At 38.3% G+C, this 12,309-nt stretch overlaps 1 protein-coding gene across 1 annotated transcript; it reads left to right on the top strand.

Annotated features, from left to right (window-relative positions):
• The first annotated feature begins 1,578 nt into the window (after positions 1–1,578).
• On the top strand, positions 1,579–11,528 carry LOC135123238 (protein gustavus). Its single transcript, XM_064047731.1, has 3 exons — positions 1,579–1,964; positions 2,035–2,295; positions 10,232–11,528. The coding sequence occupies exons 1-3, from the start codon at positions 1,631–1,633 to the stop codon at positions 10,369–10,371; spliced, it is 735 nt and encodes a 244-aa protein (XP_063903801.1). The 5' UTR covers positions 1,579–1,630; the 3' UTR covers positions 10,372–11,528.
• Positions 11,529–12,309: the final 781 nt, after the last annotated feature.

The raw sequence follows: 12,309 nt of genomic DNA on the forward strand, positions 1-12,309 counted from the left end.
ACTTTCGATCGCTTTTTGCTGCCCTTTCTCTACCTCACTGCCTTTTCTTACTTCTCGCTGCTCTTTATGCCTCTTCTTTCGCTGCCCCTTATCTGCCTTTCTCTTCCTTTTGCTTTCTATCATCCTTGTTCGCTCTTCTCCTTTTCGTCGTCTTTGCTCCTTCTTCTACCCCTTTCACTTTTCTGTCAGTCTGGTTTCTGTTTACGCCCAATATTTTTTCATTCTCTTTTGTCTATTTTTCTCTTTCGTTGTTCTTGCTTTCTCTCTCGCTGTCCTCTCTTTCTCACTTCTCTTTCTTTACCGCCTCCCTGATCTCCCTTCCCCTGTCTTTCTTGTCACTCTTGTTTTATTTTTCCTTTGTATATATTCTTTCTCTTGTTTTGTGTTCCTTATATCGTTTTTATCTCTTCTTGCTTCCTTTTCTTCTCGTCTGTTTCTTTTCTCTTTCTTGTGTCTTTTCTTCTCTCATCTCTCATCACCTCTCCTTTTTTCTCTCTCCATTCTTTCTTTCTTTTTTGCCTACAATTTTCCTAGTTTCTTTTTCTTCATATAGTTCTTTTTTTGTCTGTTCTGTTGTGTTTTTGTATCTTTTTTTTTTCCATTGGATTGTTGACGTTTTCGTTGACTTTGTACTTTTTTTGAATAACAGGATCGATATATTAAAATTTATAAAAAAATATTCTGGTACACATTTTTTCTTCTTATTTTCTATACAAGCGAATTTTGCCGCTTCGTTGTGATGATTGATGACTACTCGTCCTTGTCTGTCACAAGTGTGAATCATAGCATCTCTTTCTTGAGCTTTTTTCCGTGCGTTGATTGGTCTGATCGGTAGCCAACCAATAATTTTGCTCCAATGATAAATTGGTGTATATTTCATGGAAGCGGCAAATTCTTACTAAAATGCAGTGACAGATTTTCCAAAGCCAACTTGATGTACATAGGACATTTTATAATAAAATAATCCTTTAGTACCATATTGTGATGTCTTCTACTTTCCATTATGACATTCAACTTCAGTCACTTTTTTTTATTAATAATGCGTATTCTTTTTTATAAGTATATTCTTTTTATTAGTATTGTCTACATCAGTGATCAATTTATAGGGGCACTATCATATTTTAGGTTATCGTTTACCTTGTCCCAGGTTTTGAGCTTGACGTTTTTATTTCATTTTTTCCCGTTGTTTTGGTAAAGGAGTGGCAAAGGTAAATTTTACAAAATAAAAAAAAACACCATTTCATAAGTAGTAAATATATATTTTTCATGGTGTACAATATAAATTTTTGCGTGACTTTGATAAAAACTTACACAAAAAATTGTCACCTATTTTATTTTAGTACTTTTTACTCTATATTAGATTGTAATTGCTATAAATCTCGAAGGAAGTTTAACCGATATTCGTTGAATTTCTTCGTTATATGGTAATAAAACCCTATATTAATAACAGTTTTTGCCATACTTTACGCTGTCTATCAGCTTCGATCCAAAAAACAAAAACCAAACTGCCTGAAAAACCGTTACGATAAATCTTCCTCAATCGAACCCAACATTTCCTGTAATTTTTTGTTTCGACTATAACGATAACAAATCGTTTGTCCAGGATTTCGCTCGCCCTCCCCGACTCGACATGCTGCTGGACATGCCAGCAGCCCTCAGGGAAACCCAGCTCAAGCACAGCTGGAACCAGGACGACCGCTCTCTCAACATCTTCGTCAAAGAGGACGACAAACTGACCTTCCACAGACACCCCGTCGCCCAGAGCACGGACTGCATAAGGGGCAAGGTGGGCTTCACGAAGGGAATGCACTGCTGGGAGGTGTGCTGGTCGACGCGGCAACGCGGGACGCACGCGGTAGTGGGCGTCGCGACGGCGGAGGCGCCCCTGCACTCGGTGGGATACCAGAGCCTGGTGGGCAGCACGGACACGTCGTGGGGCTGGGATCTAGGTAATGCGACGCACGGTTTGTATACCAGTCCGTTCAACTCGACGGGCGATTTTGTCTGTATATAACTGAGTTGTTTTGGTTTCAGGTCGCAACAAATTGTACCACGACTCGAAAAATTGTCCCGGTGTGACGTATCCGACTTTGTTAAAGCCGGACGAGACTTTCATAGTGCCCGATAAGTTTTTAGTAGTGTTAGACATGGATGAAGGGACACTTAGTTTTGTGGTGGACGGCCAGTACTTGGGAATTGCGTTCAGAGGGTTGAAAGGGAGGAAGTTGTATCCGATCGTTAGTGCCGTTTGGGGTCATTGTGAGATCACGATGAGGTACATCGGTGGATTGGATCGTAAGTATTTTCTTTTTATTAAATCGCCCGTTTTTTGGAGTGGTGCAGCCTTGGCATTTTCCTCGATTGCAGAATTCGCTTCTGTAAACAATGCCGATTGCATAACGCGGGAGATTTGTGATTGTATGAACTTGACACAGTAATTAAATTGTGTAAAGAATAATGAAACTGGAGACGATTCGTCGGAAAACACGTCGTCGAGCGTTGAAACCAGGTGGCGCCCGGAGTTAATATAGCGCTGTTTAAAAAATTAATCGCCAATCTCCCTTTAATTAGTTTCCAACCCGGAGAGTAATTGAGTGCCATTTTAGTTCAACTCTAACTAACACTACACCAATTCGGCCGAACGGGTTTTCGTAAATTGGCTTTCGTATCGGGCCGGTTTGACATTGATCTTGTTAAATGTTTACAGCGTTGTTATTTAATTAAAACCGAAAGGCAAACAAACCGGGGGCCGTTCAAACAGCGACGGTTTGCTCCTCCTCGTCGTGTTTGAGAATGCACTTTTTCGTCGGCTCTGTGTACTTTCCTCGATAGAATCCCCGAGCGGTGAATCACTTTTACTAATATAGTCACCGTCGCGGCAGGCGCTAATTGAATTACTAAGACACGTCGTCGTGACCCCAAGGTCACCACACAAACAACATAAACATTTCCTGGCATGCGATAGTTTTGGAACGGAAAATGCGCCGAGTTTCATTGATATTTTCTGCGTCAAGGTAAATTCAGTTTTTTCGGTGGGTGGAACCCACGCCAGCTTGTTTTTTTGTACGAGGACGCAGAATGTACCGTCGTTTGTACAGATGTATACAGCGGACGCGTCAAGCGCCGTCTCGTGAAAGCAACTACATATTTTCCTCGTAACATAACCCCAAATATCACGAATACGAAGTGCGAAAGTCGAAATAATCGTATTCGTGACGATGATGCAAAATATCAGATCTGTGCCAAACAACTGGTTGTAGTTCAAATGTCATCCCGAATGAAATAAACAAATTATGCGGATTTGCAGATGTCAGCTTTGTACAAAATAGAGTCGTTATTTAGCCCGTTCAACAGGTGGTTTTGAAACGTAACTAATTTCGAGCGAACTCCTCACACCGGGTTGGAACTTACGTGTAAATAGAGCTTTTTAAGATTAATCGGTCCAAGAGTGCTTTTCATTTTCAATAGAGGAAGAATTGCGATGTCAACTTTCGATTTTTTGTAGTTTTGACTTTTAACTTGAAAACTATTGTTAAAAAAAGTGGGGTTATGTAACGAATTTTATAGCGCTGTATTTTTAATTGTCCGAATCGAAAGTGACGAATATGCTCATTGAGCATGGTTCATTCAGTCCAGTGAGAGTTCCGAATGTTTGTTTAACATAGTTGTGTATTTATTTTGTTGGTATTTCGTGTTTTGCTTTCACAACGACGTGCTCAATGTGTACATGAAAGTGGCATTTTTGTGAATAAAATTAAATTTCCACGGTAATTTTCAAAATCCGATTCATATTTGATGGAATAATAAGTTGCACAAGGTGTACCGTTGGGCCCTTTACTATTTTCGCTTTAAGGCAGTGACTTTGCGAACGGTAGCGAAGGCGGTCGAGGGCCACTTATTGGTTGCAAAACTTCGATTGACACTAAATAAAAAAAAAAAACATCGATATGTTATTTCAATTAAGAAATGCGGTTCGATTGCATAAAAACATTTTTGTACTGACAATGTCCTGAAATTCTGAGAGTCGCTTATTTCGCCCCTGAGGTCGTTATCGCACGTTTTTTTAAACCGTTTCTGGCATTTTTAAATTAAAAAGGGGATAAATAAAATACCATTCACATACATTTTGAAAATCATATTTCATTGTATTGAAACCTGCATTAAAAAAAGTATTGTATTATCGTATTAATGTCTTGGCTGTTACCGTTGCTACCTTCATAATCACTTCATAATTTAATTACCGAAACAATAATTGAAAATACGATCAAAGACAGCAATGGATTTTTGAAAATTGTAATGTTCTGAGATAATTATAGACTTTTCGTCTTGTCATTTAACCGTTAATTTGAATCATGATATTGATTTTTGAGATAACGAGGTTTGCGCTGCACTTATTGGATATTTGTAAATACATATTATTTTACGTATAACCTCAAACCGTCAATGTCAAACTGATACATTCGAACAAAGGAACACGTTAATGTTGCCAACATAATTTGGCATTGAATTTCAAAGTTCACTGGACGACTTTTTTTCTTCATCATACAATACAACTAGCTCTGCTTTCGTTCCGTCTTTCCCTCCTGTCTTCGTTCTCACGCTGCCCTTTTTCTTTTGTTACCTTTTGGCTCTCTCTCGCTGTCCTTTCTCCCAGTCTCTTACTGCCCTTTCTCTCGCTCTTTTACTGCCCTTTCTCTCGATTTCTTACTGCCTTTTCTCTCGCTGTTGTTGCCCTTTCTCACTCTCTCCACCATTTCCCCCTCTTTCGCTCCCCTTTCTCCCAGTCTCTTACTACCCTTTTCCCAAATCTCTCACTTTCTCACTGCCTTTTTTCTCTTTCTCGCTGTTCTCTCTCTCTCTGTCTCTGTCTCTCTCTCTGTGTGTGTCTCTGTCTCTGTCTCTCTAAAACTCAAGACCTCTTCTGTCTTATTTCTGAAAGAATTGAAAAGAATCTCAGCGACTCTTTGTTTTATTTTTGAAAGAATGTTGGGGACTCCTGTTGTTCTATTTTTGAAGGAATTTGAAAGAATTCTAAAGAATCTTGTTGATCCCTATTGTTCTATGTTCTAAAAAGTTTGAAAGAATCCCAGGAATACTGTCCGTTTTAATTTTAAAGGAACTTGTTTAGTTTTTGGAAGAATTCGAAAGAATCTCGAGAATCCCCATTGTTTGAAAGAGCTTGAAAAAGTCTCAGGAAATAATTATTTTGTGTTTTAACTTTAAAAGAATTCGAAAGAGTAGTGGGGATCCCACTGTTTAATTTTTTTGGAAGGACTTTGAAAGAATTCTGAAAAATTTTAGGAAATGCTGTTTTTTAATGAGAAAAATTTGGTAGTCCCCTCTTATTTTATTTTTAAAAAATTTTGAAAAAAACTCAAAGACCTCTTCGGTCTTATTTCTGAAAGAATTGAAAAGAATTTCTGGAAACCCAGTGGTTTTAAGAGTTTGAAAATGTTTTATTTTTGAAGAATTTGAAAGAATCTCTGGGAATCCTGTTGTTTAATTTTTAAAAGAATTTCACAGAATTCGAAAGAATCTTGGGATACCTGTTGTTTTATGCATGAAAGAGTTTGAAAGAATTTCAGGAACACTGTTTCTGCTTCAATTTTAAAAGAATTCGATTGAGTAACGGGGTTCCTGCTATTTAATTTTGAAAGAATTTTGAAGAATTCAAGGAAACTCTGTTTTATTTTTGAAAGAATCTCGGAACTCTTGTTGTTTTAAGAGTTTGAAACAATTTGGTTTAATTTTTAAAAGAATCTCGAAACTCTTGTTGTTTTAATTTTTAAGGAATCGTAAGAATTTCGGGGTCCTTTCTGTTCTAGTTTTGAAAGAATTTTAAGGAATCTCGGAGATTACTGTTTTTTTTTCTAAGTGTTTGCAAGGATCTCAGCAATATTTTCTTTTATTTTTAAGAGAATTCGAAAAAATCTCGGGGATTCCTGCTGTTTTATCGTTGAATCAAAAGGATCTTGGAGATCCTGGTTGTCTTATTTTTGAAATAATTAAAAGAATTTCTGAAAACACTACTTTCTTTAAGAGTTTGAAAGAGTCCTGGTACCCCTTCAGTTTTATTTTTAAACGAATTTGAAAGAATTTCAGGGATCCCTTCTGATTCCTTTTTGAAAGAATATCGGGGACTCTTTTTGTTAAAATTTTAAAAGAATTCGATAGACTAGCGGGAATCCTGCTGTTTAATTTTCGAAAGACTTTGAAAGAATGTCGGGGACTCCATATCGTTTACTTTTGAGAGAATTTTAAAGAATTTCCGAAAAGCCTTTTTTAAAAGTTCGAAAGAATTTGGTTGTTCTTTCTTTGAAAGAATTTCAGAGACCTTTTCTGTTCTATTTCTGAAGGAATCTCGGGGACTCTTGTTTTATTTTTGAAAGAATTCGTAAGAATCTTGGGGTCCTTTCTGTTCTATTTTTTAAAGAATTTGATGGAATATCGGAAGTTCTTTGTGTTTTATTCTAAGTGTTTGAAAGGATCTCAGCAATCTTTTGTTTTATTTTTAATTATTATAATCTTGAAAGAGTTTGAAAGAATCTCTTCGAGGACTTTTGTTGTTTTATCTTTAAAAGGAATCAAAAGGATCTCCGGGATCCTTGAAAAGAACTTTAAACGATTTGGGGATCGCTATTGTTTTGTTTTTGAAAAAGTTTGAAAGAATCTCGGGTCACCTATTTAATTTTTTAAAGAATTCGAAAGAATTTCGGGAACTCCTATTTTTTAAAGAGTTTAAAAGAGTCTCAGTGTCCCTTCTATTTTATTTTTGAAAGAACTCGAAATAACTTCGGGAAGTCCTGTTTTTTTTAAAGCGTCAAAGAGTCCCAATGTCCCTTCCGTTCTAGTTTTAAAAGAGTTTGAAAGAATCTCAGGGCCCCTGTTGTCTTATTTTTTAAAGGATCCTTGTAGTCCTTGAAAAAGTTGAAAGAAACTTGAAGCCCCTGACGTTTCATCAGCCCTTTTCCCCAGTCTCTTACTGCCCTCTCTCTCTCTCTCTCTCTCTCTCTCTCTCTCTCTCTCTCTCTCTCTCTCTCTCTCTCTGTCTCCTCTCTGTCTCTGTCTCTGTCTCTGTCTCTCTGTCTGTCTCTGTCTCTCTGTCTGTCTCTGTCTCTCTGTCTGTCTCTCTCCTGTCTGTCTCTCTCCTGTCTCTCTCTCTCCTGTCTGTCTCTCTCCTGTCTCTCTCTCCTGTCTCTCTCCTGTCTCTCTCCTGTCTCTCTCCTGTCTCTCTCCTGTCTCTCTCTCCTGTCTCTCTCCTGTCTCTCTCCTGTCTCTCTCCTGTCTTTCTCCTGTCTTTCTCCGGCTGCCTTTCTCTCTCTTTCTCCTGTCTTTCTCCGACTGCCTTTCTCTCTCTCTCTCGCTGTACCTTCTCTCTGTCTCTCGCTGTGCTTTCTCTGTCTCGCTGTGCTTTCTCCCATTTTCTTACTGCCTCTTTTCCCAATTTCTTAGTGCCCCTTTTCCCAATCTCTTACTGTCCTTGTTTCCAGTCTCTTAATGCCCTTTTCCTCAGTCTCTTACTACCCTTTTTCCCAGTCTTTTACTGCCCTTTCTCTCACTTTCTTACTGCCCTTTCTCTCACTCTCTTAGTATACTTTCTCTTTCTCTCTCACTGACGTGTCTTTCTCCCACTGCCCTTTCTTTTTCTCCAACTGCCCTTTCTCTTTCTCCAACTGCCTTTCTCTTTCTTCAACTGCCTTTTCTCTTTCTCCGACTGCCTTTCTCTCTCTTCCGCTGCCCTTTCTCCCTGTCTCTCACTTTCTCACTGCCTTTTTTCTCGCTTTGGCTGTCTTTTTTCTCTCTTTCGCTGTCTCTTTTCTCTCTTTCGCTGTCTTTTTTCTCTCTTTCGCTGTCTTTTTTCTCTCTTTCGCTGTCTTTTTTCTCTCTTTCGCTGTCTTTTCTCTCTTTCGCTGTCTTTTTTCTCCCTTTCGCTGTCTTTTTTCTCCCTTTCGCTGTCTTTTCTCTCTCTTTCTCTCTCTCCTATTTCTCAGTTTCTCCCTCTTGCTGTGCTTTTCTCTCTCTCTTTCTCGCTTTCTCTCATTTTCTTACTGCCTCTTTTACCAGTCTCTTAGTGCCCCTTTTCCCAATCTCTTACTACCCTTTTTGCATTCTCGTACAGCCCTTTTCCTTAGCCTCTTACTGCCCTTTCTATCACTCTGTTACTGTCCGTTCTCTCATTCTCTTAACTACCCTTTCTCTCATTCTCTTACTGCCCTTTTTCTCACCCTCTTACTGCCTTTTCTCACTCTCTTACTGCCTTTTCTCTCGCTCTCTTACTACCTTTTCTCTCGTTCTCTTACTATCCTTTCTCTCGCTCTCTTACGATCCTTTCTCTCTCTCACTGTCCTGTCTTTCTCCCACTGCCCTTTCTCTTTCTCCCACTGCCCTTTCTCTTTCTCCAGCTGCCCTTTCTCTTTCTCCGGCTGCCCTTTCCCTTTCTCCAACTGCTGTTTCTCTTTCTCCGACTGCCTTTCTCTCTCTTCCGCTGCCCTTTCTCCCTGTCTCTCACTTTCTCACTGCCTTTTTTTCTCGCTTTCGCTGTCTTTTTTCTCTTTTTCGCTGTCTTTTTTTCTCTCTCGCTGTCTTTTTTTCTCTCTTTCGCTGTCTTTTTTCTCTCTTTCGCTGTCTTTTTTCTCTCTTTCGCTGTCTTTTTTCTCTCTTTCGCTGTCTTTTCTCTCTTTCGCTGTCTTTTTTCTCCCTTTCGCTGTCTTTTTTCTCCCTTTCGCTGTCTTTTCTCTCTCTTTCTCTCTCTCCTATTTCTCAGTTTCTCCCTCTTGCTGTGCTTTTCTCTCTCTTTCTCGCTTTCTCTCATTTTCTTACTGCCTCTTTTACCAGTCTCTTAGTGCCCCTTTTCCCAATCTCTTACTACCCTTTTTGCATTCTCGTACAGCCCTTTTCCTTAGCCTCTTACTGCCCTTTCTATCACTCTCTTACTGTCCGTTCTCTCATTCTCTTAACTGCCCTTTCTCTCATTCTCTTACTGCCCTTTTTCTCACCCTCTTACTGCCTTTTCTCACTCTCTTACTGCCTTTTCTCTCACTCTCTTACTACCTTTTCTCTCGTTCTCTTACTATCCTTTCTCTCGCTCTCTTACAATCCTTTCTCTCTCTCACTGTCCTGTCTTTCTCCCACTGCACTTTCTCTTTCTCCCACTGCCCTTTCTCTTTCTCCAGCTGCCCTTTCTCTTTCTCCGACTGTCTTTCTCTCTCCTCCGCTGCCCTTTCTCTCCCCCGCTGCCCTTTCTCTCTCCTCCCGCTGCCCTTTCTCTCTCTCCCCCGCTGCCCTTTCTCTCTCTCCCCCGCTGCCCTTTCTCTCTCTCCCCCGCTGTCTTTTCTCTCTCTCTTGCTGGCTTTATGAAATTGTTGACATTTTTTTCTTTTGAAAATCACATACAGAGATTTTTGTTGATTTTGACTTATAGGAGTTGTTTTTGGCTTAATTTTTCGAAAATTTCCATAATTTTTTCAAAATCGCCAATCTGAAGTTTGCAAAGTTTCCAATTTCTAAAAGAAAATTACTTTCAACCCAAATATTTGGAAAATCTTGGGTCGTGGCCATCAACACGCCATATTTTTCTATTCACTTGGTCGAGATCTACACCCAGAATTTGATTATGAATTTTTATTGAACATTGAGGTTAGGTTCAAAACATAGACGTCAAACTGATCAATATGAACAAAGGAACAATTTATATTAATTACCAACATATTTTTTTTTTAACACTAAATACATTTCAGAACTTGCTGGTCGTCTTTTATCTGCTAATTGTGTCTTCTTTTCAAGGAGCAGGATTTAGTAATATGTCGTCTGTCAGAATAATTATGATAGCATGCGATCGAAAAAAACACTCCTGTAGTAGGCCGTGCAATTTATTTTTAAAATAATGATGTTGGCAACACCAACGCGTTCCTTGTTCCTTTTGACAGTTACGCTCAAATAACTATCAAATAAAGAGTCAAATAGCTCGAATACGAACATCATTATTTTAAAAATAAATTGCACGGCCTACTAGAGAAGGTATGGAGGCGGAACAAATCAGTGCCCACTCGGATGTTAGAGTCGCAGATAATATATTTGTGGTCCGTTTACCGAACAGATGGAATGATCAAGATACAATATTAATTTTTCAACTCCATCTGTTCGGTAAACGGAGTCTGTGTTCGTTCAAAATACAAAAATATAAAAAAAAATACATGTATCTGGTGAACTGACGTTCGTTTTGTGTTTGCAGCCGAACCCCTGCCCCTCATGGACCTCTGCCGCCGCGTGATCCGCCAGCGCCTCGGCAAGCAGCACCTCGAAGAGAAAGTGATGAGTTTGCAGCTGCCGCAAGCCCTACAGACTTACCTCCTGTACAGAGATCGCAGATAATAACAGTGCTGTTTAGTGCAGTGAATAAGTGTCCGGACAATTTATTAATCAACGTGTCAGCCATCAGAGCAACCAAAAAGAGGAGGGAGAGAAGTCGAGAGCAATTAACGACGCGGACGTTTTTCGTTTAGGGACGTAACAATTATGATTTCGTTAGTTGGACACACTCAAGTCTTCGCTAGTTTTGTGCTGTGATTGGTAACGATGATGATTTCGTTTGTTTTTTTTTTTTTTTCTTTTTTTCTATTGGTTGAATAATTTTGTATAAATGATCATGGCACGCCCCACTTCCTGATCTCGGGACAAGCGAGCCGCTTGTCTGCTGCTGGTTGAGAGAACAATGCCATATGGTGTACATAGTTGTAACTCAGTCTTCTTAACTTATATTCTCGGCACGGCTTCCTGATATAGCTTTACAAGATAGATTTTAACCTTTTCGGATAGTGCTAGGCAGGGGGTGAGGGGGCGCCAGCCACCGGCGCCGAGAACAACGAATGGGGCGAGCGCTCGAAACCGGGTGGCGCCCTCTACGAGACGCCGATGTGCATTTGTCGAAGCTGGATGGAATTACACCAAGATAATATTAATTGTATGTAAGAATATTAGATTATTTTTGTAAATATTTAGTTAGTGCCAGTCTCATTACACCATAATTTATGTCTGATACGAACAATCGACTGCTCTGTTCTATGAGATTAATGATAATTTTTAAGAGTGTATAAGATTTCTTTTGCATCATAACTGAATGGGGGTCATGTGATGGCCCCTCGTGAGGTATAGAATGTCGGAGTGTATGTCGTTGTGTATTGTGTTAGTTTTTAGATTGTTTATTAAGAAATTTCAAAACTTACGTGTTCATTAGATAAATTTTTGCAATTTCATTGTTTTAATACTTTTCTTTCCTCTTTCTTTCCTTTTTTTGTTTCATTTTTATGCAACTTGGAGTTTTTTTTTTATCGTTTCAGTGATAGATTTCGACCAGTTTTTTTGGTCTTGTTAGAAATATTGAAAATGCAATGCGTAGTGGCCTGGACTACTATGATATTGATAAGTAGTATGTTTTATTGTATTCTAAGTTTCGCTGTGAACGTCGTCCAGGCCTATATTTCAGTTACTCGATGTATGATTATACTATATAAGTAAACTCTTTAAACAAATGTGTTTTTAATACATCACCTAACCTCAAAAAAAATCTTCGTTCCTATTATATTGATAGAAATAACAAAAGTAATGAATTTCTAGTTATGACTAATAATAGAAAAACTAAGATAAAAATAATTATACAGTTGTTTGAAATCTTATTAGAAGAAAATATGTTTATCCCCAGTTCACATGACAAGACAGAATTTTAAAAATGGTAAAATTATGCAATATTGACGGAATTTTGAAGGAACACTTATAAATTGAAATTTTACATATTCATATTTCCACAAGGACTAGAATAAAGCTGTAAATAAGTATAAACCGCCACTAAATAAGTTTCATAGATTTCTAAACCATTTTTTTTATCATCGTAGTCTTTTTTTTAAATTGATTGCCCTATTTTTGCAACATTAAATTTTAGGCGTTGCTAATTTTTGATGATATGGTATATTGCTTATAAAAGACTCTCTTGGAGAAAGTTAAAGTTAGCCCCGCCCACTTACCCGTTCTCATTTATTTTTTTCCGAAATAATTGGTACAACAAAATTAGCGCCTTTTTTGCAGTCTAGTTTTTATCACTTACTTACCACTTCCACTCTGCAGAAAAACATAAAATAAACCCCGCCCACCCACCCGCCTCCATTTCGGTGATTAGTTTTATAAAAAAAAAATAGTACCAAAATTTATTGCAACAAAAAGACGAAATTTATTGTTTAAAAGAAAAAATTAACAGTTTGAATTTAGAGAATTCAAAAATTTTGGATTGTTTAAACTGTTTCCACTTGTATTTTATAT

Source organism: Zophobas morio, unplaced genomic scaffold (genome assembly GCF_036711695.1).
Source record: "Zophobas morio isolate AGI-343-1 ecotype UQ-CSIRO unplaced genomic scaffold, CSIRO_AGI_Zmor_V1 ptg000006l, whole genome shotgun sequence".
Classification (NCBI taxonomy): domain Eukaryota; kingdom Metazoa; phylum Arthropoda; class Insecta; order Coleoptera; family Tenebrionidae; genus Zophobas; species Zophobas morio.

Coding starts and splice junctions, on each gene's coding strand:
- LOC135123238 (XM_064047731.1), top strand. CDS start 1,631: ATGCTGCTGGACATGCCAGCAGCCCTCAGGGAAACCCAGCTCAAGCAC. Junction 1,965..2,034: donor TCTAGGTAATGCGACGCACG/GTTTGTATACCA, acceptor TTTTGGTTTCAG/GTCGCAACAAATTGTACCAC. Junction 2,296..10,231: donor GTACATCGGTGGATTGGATC/GTAAGTATTTTC, acceptor TTGTGTTTGCAG/CCGAACCCCTGCCCCTCATG.